General features: G+C 41.8%; 1 protein-coding gene across 1 annotated transcript in view; it reads left to right on the plus strand.

The window, feature by feature from the left end:
* LOC119176183 (nudC domain-containing protein 1) overlaps nucleotides 1-22,474 on the plus strand; it is a 41,885-nt gene that overhangs the window by 19,023 nt on the left and 388 nt on the right. The window contains exons 8-9 of the mRNA XM_037427344.2: nucleotides 7,139-7,255; nucleotides 10,397-10,606. Coding sequence (XP_037283241.1) covers nucleotides 7,139-7,255; nucleotides 10,397-10,606 — 327 coding nt within the window. The remainder of the gene's footprint in view (nucleotides 1-7,138; nucleotides 7,256-10,396; nucleotides 10,607-22,474) is intronic.

Genomic DNA, 22,474 nt, shown 5'->3' on the forward strand with positions numbered 1-22,474 from the left:
AGATGCGAAAGTGGACCCTACTGCTGTTAGACATTGTTGATTCCAACATTGATAATGCTTCGTACATTATCGCTGCCTCCAATTTAAATTTTTCAGTAGCCCAAATTTTGTTCAGAAGTCGCTTTGCCTTGGTGAAAAAGTTATAGCTGGCAAAGCACCTCAGTTTCATTTTCTTGGTCATTAGATTAATACAATCTACAGAAGCAGCTCTTGATTGATGATTTATTGATGATTTATTAATCTTCTTTTAAAATACTTCTAATAGGTTTGCATGACTTTTGAGATAGCGGGCATAGGCATGTTTCTTCGCCGTGCACCTGCCACCTCGTAGGCCAGGCGTAGCCATGCACTTTGTTTCTTAATATAAGGAGCAGAACCTAATGAAGCTTCAAGACTAACGGTGCTTACTAAACTGTGGCAGCTGTGTTTTACTCGGGGTGAACAAAAAGTTTTTTCAATGATTGTGTACTTTCGTCTGATTACAGGCATTAGATGATCAAAAATGGATCTGGGGTATCTCAGTCTGCCATGCCTCATAATTATATGACGATTATGGCACTTTAAATGCAGAATTTTTGTATCTTCTGGGCTGAAACCATCACAAGCTGCACGTTTTCAGTGGCTACTCTTTTCACACGAGTGCTCATTTCAAGACTTACGACGCATTCAGGCGTTCATTTACGCCCATTGTGGTTTAAAAGTAGCTATGTGAAAGTAAAGCAACCGTCACGGAAGGTTAAGAAGCTAGAACACTGAGGTTGTTCTAGAAACAACCAAAGCATATCATTGTTCACCTGCCCTCACGTGGACAGGTGATCCTTTTGCGACTGCGCCGGCTCCATTGAAATGGTAGAGGCACTTCCATGATCATAAGAAGTATTAGGAAACTCTGGTGCACTGTAAGAGTGCGAATCACAGCATCTGCAGCATCAAAAAAACGCAAGCTCAATGCACCCTCATGGAAAGCAGAATGTATTTTCCTGGAAGTTGCTTTCAATTAATGAACCACTTTTGTAGGCTTCCGAATATGCCTCAATAGCATGTTGGTTCAAGGGCCATTATCTTGACAAGCTCAATCTACACATAGTTTCTTGAGAATTCCCGCAAGCTCGTCACCAAAATGGCAAGTTGTGCGTGTTGTAGTTTGTTCATTTTCGGGAAAAAAGAAGACAGTCCGCAAAAAATGTTGACACAAAAGAGAGGGAACACACAGTGCTGCATTAGCAACTTCTTTTGTGTGCTGGCTTTCTTCAGAAATTATCTTTTTATCAAAGTCCGGATATTTTTTTTATTTTCGGCCTATAGAGACTTTTTTTTCTTGATGTGCAGCTGATCTCCTTTTGTCTGCACCATTCATGGACACAGGTTTCAAGCACACAAAATACAGATGCCACATAGCTGGTGGCAGCATGTGAAATTGTTTTTCTTTGATAAGAGCTTATAATGAAAGGGGTGTGCTTCATTTCCACTTCATTGAAAACAAATTTGAAGCAGAAAGATTCTAGTCAAGATCGAAAGAAGCCTTGTGGACTAGCTTTAAAATGTGTTCCGTCACCACTTTATGAGGGTGATGCTATTGCTAATGTTGCGAATGGGATTTTGATTTCATACTCCATCGACTTTTTTGAGAAATGTGCTTCACAAATAACATGTTGGTGCCGCAACATCAGCCTGCGATATCAAATTCGGGCTCTTGAATTAGTGAATACTAAATTATCCAGGCTCGTGCCAATACTACATGTTATGTCACCCGGGTCGCTGCGTGACAGCTAGCAGCGCAGTTTTGTTATCACGCGGCAGACAGCATTCTGCCACAAAAAGTAATTGTTTTGTTTTTGGTCATGTTTTTCTCTACATTTTTAGCGTGAAAGCATTGCTTGACCGGGCTTGTAAAAGCATGCATTCGTTTGGTGCCTGCTGAAGGTATTTGCGGAAAACACACGGCTTCACCAATTTGTGCTGATGCTGGTACCAGGAACTGCTGCTGAAACAACTTGCTACGGAGTAGGAGAGGGGAATCCCCGCAGCAGAAGATCTCCCGAATCGAAGAGTGCGCACCCTTGTTTTCCACATCAGTTGGCTTGCAAATTCTGTGGAGGCAGTGTTGCAGCAGCATGCATACTGATTTTGCAACACTTGGTTGCAGCAAGTCCGATGCCAATGATATAGGCTTGGCGTCAACATTGGCAGACGATTCATCGACATTGTGATTTTTCTTCTCTCGACAGGGATAGGGATATTCAAAAAGTACACCATCATCTGTCGATGATCCAGTAAGCTCTATCCGCCATGATGTGTTGGGCACAAAAACGAAACCAGTCGCACATCACAGCATTTGTGGTGCAAGTTGCTGATTGTTTATCTTCGTTTGCGATGACTTCCCAATGCTTTGTGTGCTATTCAGGCACAGAGGGAGCACGGACACTAACGGGAACTAGGTAGGACTAATCAAACTTATCAGTTACATGAACGAAGAAAAGAACATACCGACACGCACTTCTTTCGTCAATCAGATCGGCACCTTCAGAAGTGACTGGCACTCTTACAACCTCACTTCTTATTCCTCTGTGCAATTTCATTGCTTGACTGCAATATAGCGATACTATATGCATTTTAAAGCAGACTGTCGACATCGCACACGCGCAGGAGAGCATAATTGATCGACATAGCCCCGTCAGTGTTGCAGATCGATGAAAACAAGGACTTGCTTATTTGCACCGGTATAAGCAGTGCCACAGATGCTGCTGTGCATACACATGATGAATCAGTGCTGCCACACGAGACCCGATCGAAATATTCACACAGCCACTGCTTTGCAAGCTAGCTTCGCAAGGCAGTGTGCGCTGGTCTCAGTGCGCCAAAGTACATGCATAGTCGTCATGCTGCTTCTGTCCTTCGCGTTACACACTTTGCTTTTGTATCTTTTTCTTCTGTTCCCTTTGGCCAGCATGCGCTGCGAACATAGAGTGCTCGGTTACGAAGCCGTACATGTTCTCTGGCCGCACTATAGATGCAGCTAGTATTTGTTCGGTAGATTGTTGTACTCATCTTTTTGCTGATTTGAGACACTTATATGTTTGTCTGCTACTTGCAGTAGCCTGTGGCGCGCGATAATGCACACCTCCGTGGCATGCGAAAACATAAAGCATGATATTTTAGAAAGATGAGTCAATTGGAACACACACTTAAAGCGTTCCAAGAAAACCAGGACGACGACACTCAATTCATGTGATATATTACGACCACTAGGCATTATAAACAACCAGTGTGTAATAAAACAGCGTTACTCAGGATGGTTTTCCCATATACAGTTAGAACGCATGATCACTATTTTTTTTTGGTTCAAAGCGCTCCGCTCATGCACAAGTTCATGCCTTGTTTATTCAGAAAAACTATGACATATGCTATTGTGAAGGGTGTAGATATACCTGTGGCTAAAGAAATGACTCAAGGAATGCAGGGCAGCTTTGCACAGGTCACGCAGAAGGAGCGTGGTTTCGATATCTGAAGTGTGTTATTATAATCGCAGTGGGAAATACAATGAAGATGTATTGCTGCGCAAGGTCATCTGAGGAGTTTAAGAAACCTGTCTTCTCTGCGTTGAACTCGGGGAACACTACTTAGCAGCACCCCTCTGTAACACCAGCCGAGCCAAAAGAAATTTTTTAATTTTGTCCATCGGACAAGAATATGCCTGGGGATCCTCTACAACATTTCCGGTAATTTTGCATAAAAGTATTAAAAAAATGAATTTAATTAACTTATGTTTTAATATTTGCATTCGCTTTGCACCCAAAATTTTGCCGATTTGCAGAAAAAACTTATCTTAATGACTGATGGGTTGCGACTGCCAGGAGCACTTCGGAAAAGACTGACAGGCAGTGCTTGTGCTGTCTAACTACGACTAACAGAATCGCTTAAAGGGCCACTAAATTAATACATATACTGAATCAGTTTAAACTGATATACTATTCTTTGAGGACTCTATTATTGTTAGTGTCACCATCATAAGTTCATTACTGGAGGAGGAAATCATGGTTTCATTTTTGAATTCCTTGAGTGCCTGAATGTCGATGTTACCATTTGAATCCAACAGATAACAAAGCAAAGAAAGCATAGTGATTGTTATTATATATTTTAATTTAATTATAATAATTATGAAGTAAAGTAATATGAAATTGGGCTCAGAACAACTTGCTGCTGATGGGGAGAAAAGCCACAGTCGTCACACTGTGTGTGATCACTACAAGTTATGCTGTGGCGGTGGCCATTCTCTTGTCCACTTTCATTTATTTTAAATGACACATGTTTGACTCTAAAACTAGATTCACACACGAGGGCAAAATCTCGCTGCTCTGCGGACCGAATAGTCACTGATTAGTTTGATTCGGTGCAGCAGTGGAGACGTCGCACGTACACAGCCAGAGCTGCGCTCGCAGAATCGTCGTGCATACTCTCGACTCCTATGCTTATGCAGCATACCGCACTCGTGTTTGTGGTCACCAAGGCTGTGCGGGGAATTCCACCAAAAACCACTCGCCTCTTCCACTGTCACACGAAACACATTTGGGCGTTGCCGCAAAACTAAAACACGTGGCTTTTAAGCCGGCAGCCTGCTTCTTTGCCATGCCAATCCGACCAATGTTGACAGATTTGACACTGAATCCTCTTGATCGAGGGCAGACGACCACCAAACGGATGGATCGAAATAGCGGTTACGCATTTTCATCTGTGCCGGTAGCGGAGGAGACAAACATCAGATTAGCTATTTAACAAGGGTAGCTTGTGCTAAGATCAAAAAAAAAATTAACCCATCTGCATTATTATCCCAAAGAGGAGTTGTTGAAACTGCGGAGCATTTTACTGTCCTAGGAAGTGCCAGACAAGCTTGGAACAAGGGCCCACAACTAAAACAGTTTTCCAATGCCCTTCACATTACTGCACACCTATAATGGTGACAGGGTGCATTAGCAACAGCATTATTGTTGTTATAAGAAGCCATGATATTGACCTCTTTGTCGTTATCTTTGTTCCTTTTTTTTTTTTTTTTCCATCATCAGGACACTGCCTTGTTAATGTCTGTGTATCCTGGATTGTTGCTTGTACATTTTATTGATCAATACTAGTAACCCAGTCTAAGACATGAGGTCATAATTGTATGCACCTATTCCTGTAATTTCTGTGCAGTCTGTATACTTACCTGCACATACCCTTCACATGTCCTCATTTTCAGCGTACAGTGTGACATGTGAATCATGACACTGTGCTATTGGGGTGCACCAGGTGAAGTGATTACTTTTGTGGAGCCATATACTATCCACTACGTGTAAATGGGCTCGTTTGTCTTTGACATAATACTGATGAGAACTAACAGACAATGTTACCAAGGAAAGTATAGGGGATGTTATTAGAATTAATTGTTATGTAAATGTGAAAAAAGAAAATGGACAAACAGATCACTTGCTGCTGGCAGCTACGAAACCTGTAACCTTTGAATAATGCATCCGATGCTCTTGTCACTGGGCTATGGCGGCAGTCATATCTCTATCTACTTTGTAGGATATACAGTTGACTCTCATTAATTCAAACTCGAAGGGACCTCTGAATTTTATTTGAATTATCAAGAAGTTTAAATTATCAGAAGTTCTCAGATATATGACTGTGGGAGAGGTGACATCACACTTCTAAAATCTAACTGCACGGAATGAACAGAAAGCAGAGGTGTAAGGTCGGCAGGTTTATCGGCCATTCACTGCTGATCAGACCTTTGAAAGAAATCGTGAATTGCCAACTGCTTCATTGCTATAGGCATGTGCCTTCGGCACAAAGCTCTCTATACCAGTTGAGAAGCATCACGGTTTACCCTGCGTGGGCTTTGTTTCAAACATTTGTTTACTAGCAAAGCCTTTTTTCTTGAAGGCCTGAGGTGCTTTTTTTCATTTTTAGACTTTTAGGATTATATAAGCAGGCAAATTTTTAAATAGTAGTGGGAAAGGAGGAGATATTTTCCAGTATGGAACCTCAAAAAGTATGAATTAACTGAATGATGGAGTTTGAATTAAGAGGCTCCTAAATACATTGAAAGAATAGAGGGCTAACCACAAAATTGAATTTTGTTTGAATTAGCTGAAAATATGAATTTTTGGAGTTTGAATTATTGCGAGTCCACCGTACATACACATTTAGACGTGGGCGCGTCAGTCGGCGGCTTCAGTAACCACTACGGTGAGGGTCTCGTTCTGACAGACTTGATGCCTTCAGACGAGGGATTATTAGTCAGCTGCCAACTCGTAATAAGGTCATGTGCTATGTAACGCCAACAGGCAAAAGAAGAGTGTTCCACACTCATTGTAGTGGTTACTGGCAGCGCTGACTGATACTCCTACGTTAACATGTAGTACATATATTCGCTATAAAGTGGACGGAAAGATGACCGCCACCGTAGCTCAGTGGTAAAGCAACGGACGTTAGTTCAAGGTCGCAGGTTCGGTCCCCGCTGTTGGCAAGTTCTCTTTCAGCACATTTACACAATAATTACTTCTAATAACGCCCCCAATACGATCCTTGGCATTATTGTCCATTAGTTCTGCTTAATACTATCCACTAAGCACACACAGGCACCTTATAGCCTTAAACCATATTGTGCTGAACCACTAACCATTATTATTTGTTCTGGTTGAAGTTTGAGTCAACTTCCAGCACATTTTAAGGTTATCAATTTGGATTTCAGGTAAAGTGCACTTTTTGGTTTAGATTCAGTTCGAGCGTCCTAGGTGTAGATACCATTAAATGTAACCATGGCATCTACCATTTAACAATGCTGATGCTAGTACCATGAGTGACCAATACACTCCCAGGGCTGGCGAGAGATCAGTGTTGATCTCTGAATTACTATGATCTATTACAGGTGAGTCATTCTTTGCTGTTGTTGCTCAATTTTGATAAAATTGTGCTAGTAACCATGCTGCAAATGCTCAACTCACGTGTTTGTATTGGAGACTACTAGATAGGAAGTCAACCTGTGGCTTTTAAAGCACAATAATGTTGCTGCTTACAGTTGTATGCTGGGTATTTGTTCCATTATTTCCTAGTAATTCTTTACATTAAGCCACAATAGTGTACTTAAATATCATTGCAGGCTTCGGGATCAGATAAACCAAGCTTTAACTACCAAGAACTGGATGACTGTGATGACACAATGGAGTACTTTACGTTCACAAGACTCTGTGGCGACTCCCACCGAGCAACACATCAGGTGTGTTGTTTCCTCTTTATATTATATCATTTGTTGAAATAATCTTGTGCAGAATGGAAGTATCAGTGTTGCTGCATTGGAATCACGGCTTTACTTTGCCATAAATTTGAGAGACTATTCACATTTAAAATATTGAATGTGCTCTTCAGTAAAAAGTGTTTGTATTGATGATATAATTTATAATTTTATTTTTCATACACTATTGTTTTGCCAGTAGTATTGCACAATCATCAAAAATGCATGCACCATCTTCATTTCCATTCATGTCTATTTATTATATACATGGGCGTTGGCAGGGGAGTGCAAAAGCGGCACTTGCCCAATGCCACCTAGATTTCAGGCCTGCTCACTGCCACCATGATGTCACATGGCTTTACCGAGCGAGTGCGCACGGGAGGCTGTGAAGCCTCTGCCAGCATCGTCTTCTGTGAAAAGATGCAACGCTTGCAGCTAATTTTACATGTACAACGGCTTCATATAATCTTTTGCATCTGGGCTGGCACTGATTTGAGGAATGTATTGCTCTTTCAATTCTTTGGTGATTTATTTGTTGCCATCTATTACTCCACCTAAACTTTAGAGAATACTGTGGACTATCGAACGTGTCACCATTTCATATGAGTGAAGATTGATGGTGCAACAAAGATGGGGAATAAATAGGGTAAATCTATTTGATTATTTTTCATTTACATACTCACATGCGCGTGTGCATACATGCACACACACACACACACACACACACGACACACAGTCAGAATATGTACAGAAAGTGTTCCTATTGATTGACAAACTTCTATGGTTTTCTCTGCTGAGTCAGTGCGCTTGAACTGTTGTGCCTGTTGTTGGATCGGAGTACTTGTTAGTTGTCCTTACGTATTTCAGCTTGAAATGAAGCTCACGCACCTGAGAAATATTTCATAAAGCTACCGTATTTACTCGATTCTACCGTGCCCTCGATTGTAACGCGCACCCGATTTCCGCGACAAAAAAAAAGGTAAGGCATCAATTGCAACGCGCACCCATTTTTCTCGCTGGCCCGCACGATCACACCACTCGAAAAAACAACTCCTTTCGAGAGCGTCTTTCATTTAAATATGAGGTACGGGGGAAGCTTGTGCCCATCTGACATGTAACAGAGCATTGCCGTCACTGTAGTTTTACCGTGGACCGATGTCAGCACGCGAACTTCCTTCGCCCCCTTCTTCTCGACGGCTGTGGTGCCAGGCATGTCGAAGTAAAGAGGCGTCTGATCGGCGTTTCCGCATTGCCCAAGTAGGTAGCCGTTGTTGTGCCGTAAGTTTAGGACGAATCTCTGAAAATTGTGAAGCTTTTCATCGCACTCCTCCGCAAAACTTTTCGCATATGCCCGTTCACCTTCGGAAGGAAAAGCCTTTCCTCTTCATAAAGTTAGTTAGCCAGCACCTGCTCGCTTCAAACTGGCTCCGCGTTAGACCTTTTTCTAAGGCTAATTGCATAGCCCGCACTTGAAGCAGTTCTGTCGTCACGGGCCGCTGTGCCGCTCGCTGCTCAAGCACATACTCGCTGAGCAGTTTTTCAATTTTCGGAAACCGACCCTGCTGTGGTCCACTGAAGCCTTTGCGTGAAGCTTTGCTGTTGACAATCTTCTGCTTTTGTTTCCGCCAGTCCTGCACGCACGTTTCGGGAACTCCGAACGACCGCGATGCGGCCCGATTTCTGTCCGTTTCTGCACACGCAATAACTTTTCTTTTAAAAGCGGCATCGTGGTGCACTCGAGTTTTTGGAGTCGGGCCTTCCATGCTGTCGATGCTAATGCACTACAAGATGACGAACTCCTCAGCACACGTGCGAAGTGCTGCACATGGGAAACACATTGGCAGAAATGGCTGACACGCCATGCCGACGCACGTAGGGGGTGGCCATTTTGGAAATGCCCATGGCAATAGAATGACCGTATGCATTTTTTTTTTTTCGTACTCGATTCTAACGCGCATGCGATTTATGAACTCGCTTAACCAGAAAAAGGTGCGCGTTAGATTCGAGCAATTACGGTATTTATCTCGGGCTTTGCGCTCCACTTACCCCGTATCGAGAAGCTACAGAACAGAAAAATCTTCGAGGTGTGTACAGGTGTCCAAATTTCGTTGAAGAGCAGCCGTACATATTTCAAAGAAACACTTTTTCAAGTAACCTTGGAATGGATTCACTGAAAGTGCTTAGTACCTCAGGAATTCAATGCCACAAAAATTTGAAGAATCTCTCCAGTACAAGCGGAGTTACAAAGGTTTGTCGCACGCTGCAATCGCATTCCCTCTTGTCTTGTCCTGACGAAAACACTGGAAGCTAAGCAGAGAGGGATGGCATGGGCAAGGAAAATATCTCACGCATGCCTTGTGATCTTGAGCACTTTTTCTTTGTTTTTTCTTCGAAAATGTGGCTCGCCCGCGCGGGTGTGGACAAGTTGCAGCATTTTGCGGCGATCCCTGTAACGACCGAGCGTGCCGTGTTCAAATCAGCCAATGGCTGATACATGGCCTTCTACGAGTGATTTTTTGGCCTTCTACGAGTGATCTTTTGGGAACAAAAACACTCAAACATTCAGGACATCGTCAATATCGGTGACAGTTGAGCCCACAGCACTGCCCCATTATGAGAGCTTGCATGTGTACACTACACGAACATTCAGTGATTGAACCACATCACATCACCATGCAGCACTTCACACAGGCTCAAAAACACGGCCATCTTTGGGCAGTCACCCATAAGATAGGCTTTGTCAGGCTTAGCAATTCTGCTATTTCGAAAAAGGGAAGCATGCATGGGCACGTCTACTCGGTAGGAGAAAAGTGTCAAAACTGAGTGATGTCACAGGCCATGCCCGGAATAGTGAGCAGGCCTGAATTATTTTTCTATCTGGTTGGCATTGACTTGCCCCCCTCTAGCTTCAAGAGCACTACCCCCCCCCCCCCCTCCTCCACCAATGTCAAACCTGTAGCACCATTTCCCACCCATCATGAAACACGGGTTTGCAACCCCAAGACAAAATCCTGCCAATGCCCATGCTTATAAACTTTACCATTACTGTAGTGTGGCTCATTTAAAAGTTATAATGCTGTGTCTAAACATTCTCCTTTCTTTATTTTTCTTTCTGGCACAAATTAGATCAATCTCAGTGGTCACCAGTGGTTATTCAGTATGCGTTCTGCCGACAATATGCCAGCCCTTTGTCTTCGACATGATGTGGATGGCCTTGTCTGGCAGCCCCGAAATGTGATGGCTGATGGAGACACTGACTCATTTCGTGTGGAGCATGTGGCCACATTTAATGCTTTTGGCTATGTCCAAGCATCAAAGGAGGACCGCAAGTTTGTGGTATGCACCATTTTATTTTTATATTTCTCTATGAGATAGTATGATGAATACAAAGCCTGTGGTACTTCTGTTGGTTTTTTCTGTGCCAGTTATTATAGGTAAGATATTTTTAAACATTATGGAGTGTTTGCTGGAGCCGGTGTTTCGACTAGCAGACTTGTCTTCTTCAAGGCTGTAACCCGGCTGCAGCCTTGAAGCTTCAGTCTTTCCCTTCCTGCTCTTTATTTTTTGTGATTTGAATCAAGGGTGTTTATTTTCAAAGCAATACTATAGCTGATGGGAGGTGGCAACAAAATTGTGGATTTCATGACAAGCTTCTCTGTATCAAAACCAAGTTATATGCACTATATCTGGCACCTTCTCTGTTCTGTATGAACATTTTATAGCAATAATAAGCCCTGGGTTCAACAGGCATGCTTGTTAGCATAAAATACATGGACGATGTCAGCACTAAGCATTGAGCCTATAGTGAAATTTCGTTTATCCGAATCTCATTAACTTGAAAATTCAGTTATCTTGCACTCTTGGCGCAGTCCCGGCAAAGCTGTGTAAACTTCATTGGTGTCAAAAGCTCGTTGATTCGGAGGGAGCCGTGCACTGGTTAACTCCGACGACTTCGGAGAAGGCTATCGGGGCTCCATGATTTGAGTCGCGCGATCTCGGTGGCTTGGAGGCTCATGCAGTGCTTGCCATAACCGATTATGAAACCGGAGTTATAGAGCATTCAAAACCAAACAAACAACTGCTGCAAAATATGATCATGATAATAGTGAATGAGGGGGAAGTGCCTAGGTGGCGCTAGTCACCTGGCCATCGTAAGCTACTGGCACTACAGGTGCTCCCTACACCTACACCGCTGGTTTCTTTGGGTTGTGACTTTGTGTGTAGCATGCGAGCTCGTGCATGTTGCGTCCTCCAGCAAGGCTTGTGTGCGTTGCCGCCGCCATCGCTATTGGCCGCGAGAGCTTCCACTGGAGTGGCTGACGCTGCGATTGCCTCGCTGCCTACATGTTGTGGAACAGAACGTTCAGGTGAAATCGCGGTATGCCACATTTAATTCTTTGTGTGTAAAACTTTATTTGGCCAGTTGGAAGTATTAATGGCTTTTTTTTTGCCTTACCGTGTTACCGGGTACAGGATAGAGTCTGCACAAGGGCAGGTCTTTACGGAACGTAAACCTTTACGCTACATAAACTACCCGCCGGATAGGCTTTACGTTTGCGGCCCTTGCAAATCCGCTTTCGTTCGTCCGCATTGCAGAGACTCCAGCCGTCGGGTCAAAATAAGCCGAAGTGCGAGTGCTAATGGTGATTGCATTGTTTCGGCTGGATTACCAAAGCTAGAAGGGTCTAGAACATGGAAGCCATAAACGCATGAGCCCCCCCCCCCCCCCCTGACAAACTGAATAAGTGGTGCCATCCAGGGGGCCAAAATGAACCAGGCAATCGCAAAGTTTAAATTGCAGAAACATCTTACATTGTACATCTGGGGTGAGAACCTTGCATTGGCGTTATTATGAATGAGTTACCTTTTAGTCATCTTCACCTCAAAAAACGCCAGGCCTGCACGGAAGGTGCAGCTCAATCACAGCGAAAGCTGGAAGAGTGGCCTTTCAGAGCCTTCTCAAAACACTCATTGGGTGACTACTGCAAGTACACTTGCTTGATACCCACTAGGGCATTACTAATAAATTTTTTTGGGTAGTAGGCCGGCATTCGCTATGCTATTTTTCGTCATTCTTCTGAGAAGCATGGCATCCGCTAAATATTTGCTAGACATTTTGTGCCAATCGCTCATGCAGTGACTGACGATGATGAGGAATTAATGCTGAAGTGGGTATGCGCCACAGTTAATAGGGCAACAAGGACAAGCTTTTGTACTGGGTTGGAGAATTGGATGGCCCACTTGTTTCGCTATTCGCATTGTGCGACGACTGGTTGTTCTTTCGCTGTTTTAAAGCGCTTTAGAAGTCGTATCAGTGCGATTGCTTTCCCGACGCCAAGCCTGCCTATGGCAAATTTGCCAAGTCCCAAGCACCGGCATGGCTTAGTGCTAGAATACTGGGCTGGCACCCAGCGGACCTGGGCTACAGCTCCACTGTGTCATTGGTACTAGGTTTTTTTTTTTCTGGTTTCGCGCGATGTGATTACGGACACCGGCGGTGGCGGACAACTACGGCGCTGCGCGAGACCCGAGTTGGGATCTCATAACAGCTTTTGTTGTAAAACATTGAGCGTAAGCCAACATGTTCATGACTGTGGTTGCACGAAGTGTCAAAAGATGTCAACACCATCGTTGTGGTAACCTTGTATTTCTTTATCTCTTTGCACATACGAGGATACTGTACACGATAAGGAAAAAAAAAAACTTCCCATGATTTTGCTGCAGCAGTGATTCAATTCTATATAAGTTAAGTATAGTTCAAATGTAGTTATCATCACGATTTATGGCCTGTGAAAACGTATAGGTATACATTTTTGTGTGGTGAGCTACAACGTCTAAAAGCATGCATTCTGGTAAGAGGGTAATTGCAAACCGGTATCCGGTAACGTGTTAACGTAAAGAAGTATACGTACAAGCTAAAAGCCCCTAATATAGCTGCATGAACAGTGCGAGGTCGCGTGCAAGCAGCTTCAGCTTGTTGGTGTACTGTTCGATGACTCATTGCCAGACGTATAAGACCAATTCCGCTGTAAGTTTTCACCACTCCTCTAAATGTGAAGGGATGCGCTACGCTTGGCTAGTAAAGCCAAAAATGGGAAAAGATGTCAGCACTAATTCACAGGTCTGCAAAAAGCGCTTTCATGACGAATATTTCTTGTACATCGCTGCTGCTATGATGATTGGTAACGTACAGCTGTCGCGTGCTCACGAGTGCACATGAGCGCTTCCGGCAGCTTATCGCGGGCATTTATTGATGTCGCAAAATGACAGGCTCACTGTAAGTTAACAAAATAAAAAAAGAAAAGTGCCCACATCTCAAATATCTCTCACGGCGAGGTTCTTACGAAACATTTTGTCACTCATATTAAAGGCGCTGAAAAGTAACATTGATACGTTCAAAAGTCTTAAGCTAAAGCTAAAAGTAAGTGCATCAGTGGTTTAAAAAAACACGAAACAGTGGTGATCGTCACTAAGATTGGAGCACAACTAAAGAGAGCAGTGGAGGGGAAATGGGCCTTTTGTTTTGCATATCCCATCTGCATGTCTAAGAATGCATGGCAATGCATCACCATTTCCACATGTTCGTTGACAGTTGTGCTTGTGCACCGCACGCATATGACAGATCCTCTTGTATCATTACCCCAAACGTAAAGAAGACTCGCGCATTAGCATTGGCACGGCCGTTGGATAAAAACCCGCGGCCGTGCCGATGCTAATGCACAGGTCTGCAGAAAGCACTTTCAGGATGAGGATTTCACGTACGCCACCACATCTAAACTGTTTTGTTACAGCTTGACGTGTGCTCAAAAGTGCTCCCGGCAGCTCATCACTTGCGTTTGTTAATGAATTTTACTGATGATGAAGAACACCAGGCTCAATGTAAATAAACAAGTTGAGTAAATAAAAAAGTGCCTGCATCTCAAGTATCTCTCGTGGTGAGGTCCTTACAAAACAGACATTTTTTCACGTTTACAATCGCACCGAAGGTGTTGAAAACATAGCGTAAGTCAAAGTGAAAAGTAAGCTTATCGGATGCAAAACAACCGGAGAACTAAAAAGAGCAGTGAAGGGGAAATTGGCTTTTTGTTCTGCAGATCCCACCAGCACTTCTAACCATGTGTGGTGATTAACTCTACTCACCATTCTCACATGTATGTTGACAGTTCTGCATGTGCACCGCACGCGGTATCATAGCAGCACGTTTTTCTTGTTCTTACAAGTTCACTAATTCGTTGTATACAGTCTGGGAATTCTCATGGGGATATTAATAGTAACAGTATCTGTGGTTTTACGTCCCAAAACCACGATATGATTATGGCAGACACCGAGTGGAGGGCTTCAGAAATTTTGGCCATCTGGTGTTCTTTAACGTGCACTGACATTGCACAGTGCACGGGCAGCTATCATTCTGCCTCTATCAAAATAATTCTCACGTGGAAAGTCTGTCACAATGTAGTAACAGCCTAGCTGTCACCATTGTAGCATGCCAACTAGACACGTGTGTGCCACGGGCACCGCAAATTGTGGTTTGCTTGCTCGGGTTATTAGGTCGTACCACTTCTTTAAAAAATGAGCTTCAAAGCAAGGAAGAAGCATGCGCAGTGCACACAACAAAAACATGTGGTTATAAAGATATATTCCTAATACTGTATCTATGGCAAGAGTATGCTTCATTTGCTTCGTTTAACCGATATTTCATTATATCCAGCTTCATTATATTGAGGTTAGAGTGTACTACGGATCAAAAGGGAGAGTTGGGCTGGTTGCTTAGTGTTCATGTTGATACAGCCCAAAAGATGTAGTGCACAGAAAGACTTGACAAGGGGATTGCTGACTGATAACTAATTGCTTTATTCAAGCGAACATAAGTAAGTAGAAGTAAAAGCAAAACATGCGCAGGCAATCTATGCACATGATAAAAGACTACACTGGTGATATCATTAGGTCTTCTCCAAGTATGTCAACTCGCAGTCAAGTAACGCAGTCAATGGTGCGCTAACATGGGTCACTATTTTTTCAGATAGCTAAGGTCTTCACTATCTTTTTTATGCGAGAATCCATGGGTCTATATAAATGATGGTCGTGCAGCAGAATCCTGGGGTGCAGCCACTGGTGGTGCAGTGGGCAGACAAATGGGAGAACGGTGCACCCTTTAAAGAGCTATGGTGCTCATGCAAACGAAAGTTTGCTTCATGTAAACCTTGCCAAATAACAGTAGAATGGAGTAAACGACATTGTTTTTGCAAGGGACAAGCAGCATGCAGTGCTTGATTGTGGACATTCTTCTAGTCAATATATTCACACTCAAGGACAACCTATCAATTCTGGTGCACACGTGTTATGCTTATTTTTGGCCGAATGGTGAACATCAATGTTGAACTTCTTAGCAATATTTTTCATACAGCAAGAAATATCATGAACATAAAAAATCACTGCTAGCCTCTTACGCTTTCCGACCTTTGCATTGCTTGGTTCTGCTTGAACCTTTTTAACTATGTTTAAAACATTTAATGATTCTAAAAAAAAGGGCATTACTAAGGAAGGCTGCATGTTTCAGACATTGAACTGGAGATGAAAGGCTGTAAAATATTGTGTGGGCTCAAAACTTTGTTAGGCCAGAAAAAATTGTGTTTAGAGTGATGCCAGATTTTACAATTGTGGAATGACTGGAAAAATATCAGAGCAAGGACTTCCTGGACTGGGAGAAAACTTCCAGCAAGCACGGTCCTCATTAAATGGGATTGACAAATCCAGAAACAGAGTAGCCCCAAGTCTTTCTGTGTCCTACGTCTTTTGTGCTGTTACAATACTACAGACTTGCTTTTCGAAGAGGGTGGTTAATACAAATACAGGAGGAATAGCATTGTCAAAGCTACATTAAAAGTGGAAGAACAATATTTTGGAGTTGGATCACTAGTTTTAGTAAGCCACTTTCATTCGCTAAAAGTTCTCAGGGAATAAAAGAAACCCAAATAGGTATGTGCGAGCAAAATATGGGGTTAGGGTGTTTTGTTGGTGGTGTCGGGTGGGCTTGCTAGTTAGGGTTGTCAAAGGCAGGGATGTAAGAGCTAGCTCGTCATTTAAAAATTGAGAATGAAATTCTTATCAAGATATTGGGTCTCATGCCTGTAATAAGGGAAGATCATTGGCTTGCATTACATAAAAGTGCAATATGCAGATATTTACAAAATATAATTTGTACGGCCTTTTTTTTTTTTTTAATATGTTCAAGGTACAGGGAAGGAAAAAAAATCTAGAATATTCCTTTTTTTTTTTACTTGCAATTTGGGAAGGGTGTTCCTTTGTGCATGTTTTCAATATTTGTGCTTTTCTTAGACAGCACTTTTTGTGGATCAAAACCATGTTTCTCGAAAGCAAGTAGTGAGTGAGAACACGCCCTAGGACAAGCCCTTCGTGTGCACTCGGTGCTTACGGTCTATTTTTCTGGAAAAAAAAAAATACTTCATGTACGTACGAAAGTCAAAATGCTTGTTAAGGGTCGGCTATGTATAGGAAACTGTCCTGTAACTTCTAAAGCAGTCTCAAGACACATTGTGCCTTTATATTCACACTTTGTCGTTTGAGCGCATCAGTTCGAACACTTTTAGCTTCTAGCTTCATTACACGGTGTTTTTGCCGTGCTTGCCGATAAGTTTATTTGTCTTTATTTGTTTGTAAAAACTTCATTTTGTCTATATACAGGGAGTATGTGGGAGGTGGCCCAGTGCGAGCCACCCCTCACAAACACTAGGTGGGCTCCTCATTGCAGAAGCAAGGCAAGCATTGCGAAAGGCTCCAAAGTGAAAAATTTACTTTATCAATAATTACCAAGCTTGTAGCTACTAAATGAAGTAGTTGAACTGTGTTTGTTTGTGACAAAGTGTGTTCGCTTTTCAGCCGTTTTCTTAACTTTAAACTCTATTATCTCAAAACCATGTTCTTTATTGCTTAGGTACCATTATTTCATATGTATTCTAAGATAACTACTTGGTTAGATTTTTATATTTTGCATAAGTGCATACAGCTATTGAAACATAATTGAAATTATGCACTTTATGTTTTTGAGTTATAAATTTTTATAGATGCCAATTAGCTCAAAGTTTAGGTCCTAGTGGTAAAAACATTGCAAAAATTCTAATACGTCGATCATGGTTATATCGAACCCACATATATTGAATTTTCGGATATGTTGAACTCGCAAGTTATCACCTTGAAATTCCTTTGTAAAAGTATAGAAATTCGCATGTTTATATCGAACGGTATTTTTACCCGCCTTCGGATATATCGAGCGCTGCGCGAGCTGGAAGGTACGCTACGGATTACACAGGTAAGCTCCCGGGGCCTCAATTTTTTATATCGAATTTTTCATATATCGAAGTAATTCGCGATCCCCTTCTAGTTCAATATATCCATGTTTGACTGTGCTATTAGCCCTATTTTAATAGACATACTTCAGTTAATGGAGCAGTAAATTTGGAAGAAAATGATGTATATATTGCGTGAATATCCCTTTTAGTCACTGAGAAAACGGTACCTCGAAATGACGAAAAATGCATGGGACGTATAGGACCTGCCCCGTGCCCTTAAAAGTATCCATGTTACACTTAGTGTAAGAGGCCCATGCTATGCATGTGTACTCTAGTCTTAGTAGCACTAGGGCTGTGTAGCAGAGAAGTTTAAAATTAGTGGCAACAGTTTCAAAGGAGCACTGACATCAACTTTTATAATCAAGATATTGGGCTCTTTATTTGATTGCTCGGTGTGCGTAGGTCCTCTTGGCGAAATTCGAATCGCATCCGTCGCATGGAAGTTATTTTATTTCAACAGCAAACAGTGTAAGAGAGCTTAATGGAAAATGAAGTGCCCCTGCGATATCGACACCAGTGCTACGTGTTCGGCGGGATACACATTCTTCATATACTATTCTAAATGACAATGCACTAGTAGTGATGACGCCTATAATCCGAGTGTTCTTATTGTGACGCTGACTGGCGCCGAAGCCTGTAAATGCACTCACTCGTCATGTCTGATCTTTGTCGCACCGCTTTGAATTGCTTCGTGAAATTACCAAGATGCAAACCACCCATAAAAAATTGGTTAAAGAAAAGAGCATAATTCAATATGTGCTCATCAGTCAGCATGTCAGGGAACCATTGTGAGTTGCAGTCGTCTGGTTCGAAGAGGGGAAAAAGCGCAATTAGGGTGTTTTTTCATTAGAAGTATGTTACACGTCAACACGACTACAAGCTATCGAAGTGGAGTAGACTATAAACAGATATCGTCGCTAACAAGTAGCATGTAGATATTGTTAATAAAGAATTTTAGTTTGTTCGTAGGTTTCTTTGCATCCACATAATACCAGGTGGGTCACTGCCGCTGCCACCGTGAGAGGCCGGATAGGTGGGGCCATCTGAAGGCGCAAAGAACCTGGCAAGTAGGGAACATTTTCTATTTCCCAGCTGGTGCGCATTCCCTATACCGATATTTTGTTGACCCCTTTGCATATATCTGAATGCTGTGCACTCCAAAACACACCAATATTGCTAATTTAAACGCACGAGCGAGAATGGCCGAAGCATACATCCTTGGGCACCTCATTGCTGCTTGGAACGGCGTCCATTTTGGAATCATTGTTCTGCAAAAAGGTCTATCAAAGCTAAAATGATTCGTGACGTTGCGAATCGCACTGATTCCAAACTCCAGAATGTCGTAATCAACCCTAGTCGACATTTTGTACAGCGATGACGGCAACGCAGGTGACAGTGCATGACTGAATCTGTGCGCCTAGCAGACGAAATGCTTGCGGAGCAGCTGAGCCTTATGTCACTCTTTTCTGTGGAGAAGTATTCAGCTGTAGTGCGATGTGGAGGTGACTGCAAGGTAGCGCCATTGGTAGTGCTCCCAGCGCTAAAAATGGCAGGATTGTCGGCCGTTTTGAATTGTGCTGGATACCAGTGACATAAATCAATATAAGTGATAGATATTGGTGTCTCAGTTGAGTTATAGATCGTGAATCGCTACTAGGGGGTCAATGGATACTCTTTGATGCAAAAATCTTCACATAAGTAAATTTGATGTCAGTGCTCTTTTAAGTATGTGTCTATGGATGCAAAGTTTGCGAAAGGCAGATGAACATCAATATGGAGATTTCAAGATAAGTTGTTGTAAATGAGTGTCACATGAGATATTTGTAGAAACTTGTGATGGTGAAGACCCTAATATGCAACTGGGATAGTGGATTTTTTTTTGTATTATGAACGGCAAGCACATTATTTGTGTTAAGATATTTTTTACTTTATTAACCGTGTCAAACTAATTTCTTTAAGCAAAATGCAATCATCACCGAACAATCTTATTTTTTCACAAGGGTGTATAAATAACTATATTATTTATATAGTACATGATTAGTATTGAAGGAGGGTTCATGTCCTCTACCCCCAAGGAAGCATTGCGAGACCACTAAAAACTGAAAAACTAATGACAACACTTGGAAAAGACTTCAACAACAAAATGTCAAGCAACTCATGGGCCACTATCTTTGCCCTCTGCGGAGTGCATAACAACCACAACACTCTGCTGGCTGAGTTGCCTGCCAGTCCACCCCGATCCAGTGAGAGCCTGCACGCTGGCACTGGTTTCGAAAGCGCACGAGTGAGCCACACGCATTGCTACTATTGTATGCAGCATGAGTCACTGTCGAGCCAGCTGGGCAATGGGTGTGGCTCCCACGGCATACAATGTGGACCAGTAGAGAGCTTATTTCTTCGTGACGTCACATGAATAGACTGCTGATGTAACAAATTGTGCCGAAATAATGGGATACGCCAGGTGAGAATAATGCACTCTTTCTTTGTATTTCAGAGGTTGTTTAGGGGCTCTTTAGGAGGTTGCACTGCCAGGCTTGCCAAGAAAATTCATGAGTAACTGTGCATCAGCAACTTTATTGCTCACTTTTCTTATGCATCGGAATGTGGCCAGCTGAATTATAACTGTGACTTCTGCTTGTTTGAAATTTTTTATTTATATTCAAGATTATGACCCAACTGTAAGATGTCAATATTCATAATCATTCTTACATATAGTTATACCCTAAGAGATCTAAATAATCATAGTATACACCTTAATGTTTTCCTTTAAAGTTTTTTGATGTACAAAAATGTTATCTTGGAAGCCTTAAAAAAATATAAATTGCGATTATTGGAAAAGGTGAAATGGCTTGCTGTCACACATTGAGTATTTGCTTCGTACGTAGGGTAGAGCTGGAATTGTTTTCTTGACACAACAGTATGTTAAATCTGTGCATTTCAGCACCCACATGTGGGCTGAACATATTAGTGAAGTGTAATTAAGCTAATTAATGCATTATCTTAAAAATTGATTCCAAATGTAGGTATTAATCTAGCATTTCATGACCATGTCTCCATGTGACAACTGCTGTGAGCAAACAGACCGTAGTAATTGCTCACAGAGCAATGGTGTTCCCCTCAAGTCATCTGCCATGGTGTTGGCTGCGTTTTTTTTTTAATCAATTCATCCTAAATGTCTTAGAGTTTCTGAATTATTGGACTTCATTCGAGAAAAGGAAGAATTTATCTTATTTTTATGTAGCTTTTGTTGCCCTGTGAGTAACAAAACAAGTTTTTTTTATGTTGAGTTGTTGCTGCAGCGTCCATGTTAAACTGATTTCTTGTGAGTAGTTGATTGAACGCCACTCATTTGTAGGACCCGCTTTGTGATTCTTTACAAAAAATTGTTTGCAATAGGGATAATTACGCAATTTATAAGTTGTATTCTGAATTTACTCACTTTATTCGAGATGTGGACTAAGTGATCGACAAGTATGCCTTGTTTTTCGAGTTGCCTAGCAGAAGTGAATCTCCTGTTTTGGTGAGCTTTGTTGATATGAAGCAGAGCCATTTGATAACGATGCTGCTGTTGCTGATAAAAGTGTTCAATTTGAACAGATAAATGAATGCATTGATAATGATCATCAACAATGACAGTGGTGATGATGGACACAATGAAGCGGAGCCGTGGACAAGCAATTGCACCTTGGATAGTACTAATGATGGTGATGATGAAAGTGTCGCATGTGATGATAAACGTGCTGATGATGGCAACAATGAACAATGACAATAAGCATGTTGAAGCAGAGGCCTTATGAATGATTATGGTGATGGTTATATGATGATGAGCATGTTAAACTGATGATGAAGGTATTGATTATGATAAGTGGTGATGGGGATAATCATCAATGCATTGAAGCAGCCATTGGCATGAAAAGTTCCAATGTAGGAAGAAGGATGATGACCAAGTGCAACTGATATTCTCAGCGACCACATATATGTGGACTTTTTTTCTTCGACAGATAATGCTAAATTTTTCTGGTTTAGAAGACATTCCCTCTTTTGCCTCTATTGTTATTGTATATATGCCAAAAAAAAATGTCCAACCAGTTTTGTTGAATAGCTGGATTGGCCATTGGATACAAAAGGTTAATAATATATCAGTGCAGTCGACTTTTGTTAATTCAAACTCGAAGGGACCTCTGAATTTTGTTTGAATCATCAGAATTTCACAGATAGTTGATTTTGGGTGAGGTGACATCACACTATATGATTAGGCATTGATTTTATCACTTTTAAAATTTTTTGAAGTGTTCTTAAGCTAGAACTACACACAGTGAACATAAAGCTGAGGTGTAAGGTTCACAAATCTATTGGCCATTTACTGCTGATCAGACATTCTAAAGAAATCGGGAATTGCTAACTACTTCATTGCTGTAGGCACGTGCCTTCAGCATAAAGCTCTCTATACCAGATGAAAAGCGTGACGGTTTACCATGCCTGCGCTTCTTTAAAACATTTTTTTACTTGCAAAGCCTTTTTCTTTGAAGGGAAAAAGGCCTTGCAAAGCCTCATTTTTCTTTTTTAGACTGTTAGGAATATCTAAACACACAAATTTTTAAATAGTAGTGGCAAAGCAGCAGATATTTTCTGGTATGGGCCTGTAAAAAGTATGAATTAACTGAATCATGGAGTTTGAATTCAGAGGCCTTTAAATACTTCAAATATTTTGAAGAATTGAGGGCTAACCGAAAGATTGAGTTTTGTTTGAATTAACCAAAAGTATTAATTATTAGAGTTTGAATATTCCCAAGTCTACTGTATTACAAAGGTTACTTGGTTTCTGTGTGCCTATAAT

The sequence above is a fragment of the Rhipicephalus microplus genome, chromosome X (genome assembly GCF_043290135.1).
Source record: "Rhipicephalus microplus isolate Deutch F79 chromosome X, USDA_Rmic, whole genome shotgun sequence".
NCBI classification, from domain to species: Eukaryota; Metazoa; Arthropoda; class Arachnida; order Ixodida; family Ixodidae; genus Rhipicephalus; species Rhipicephalus microplus.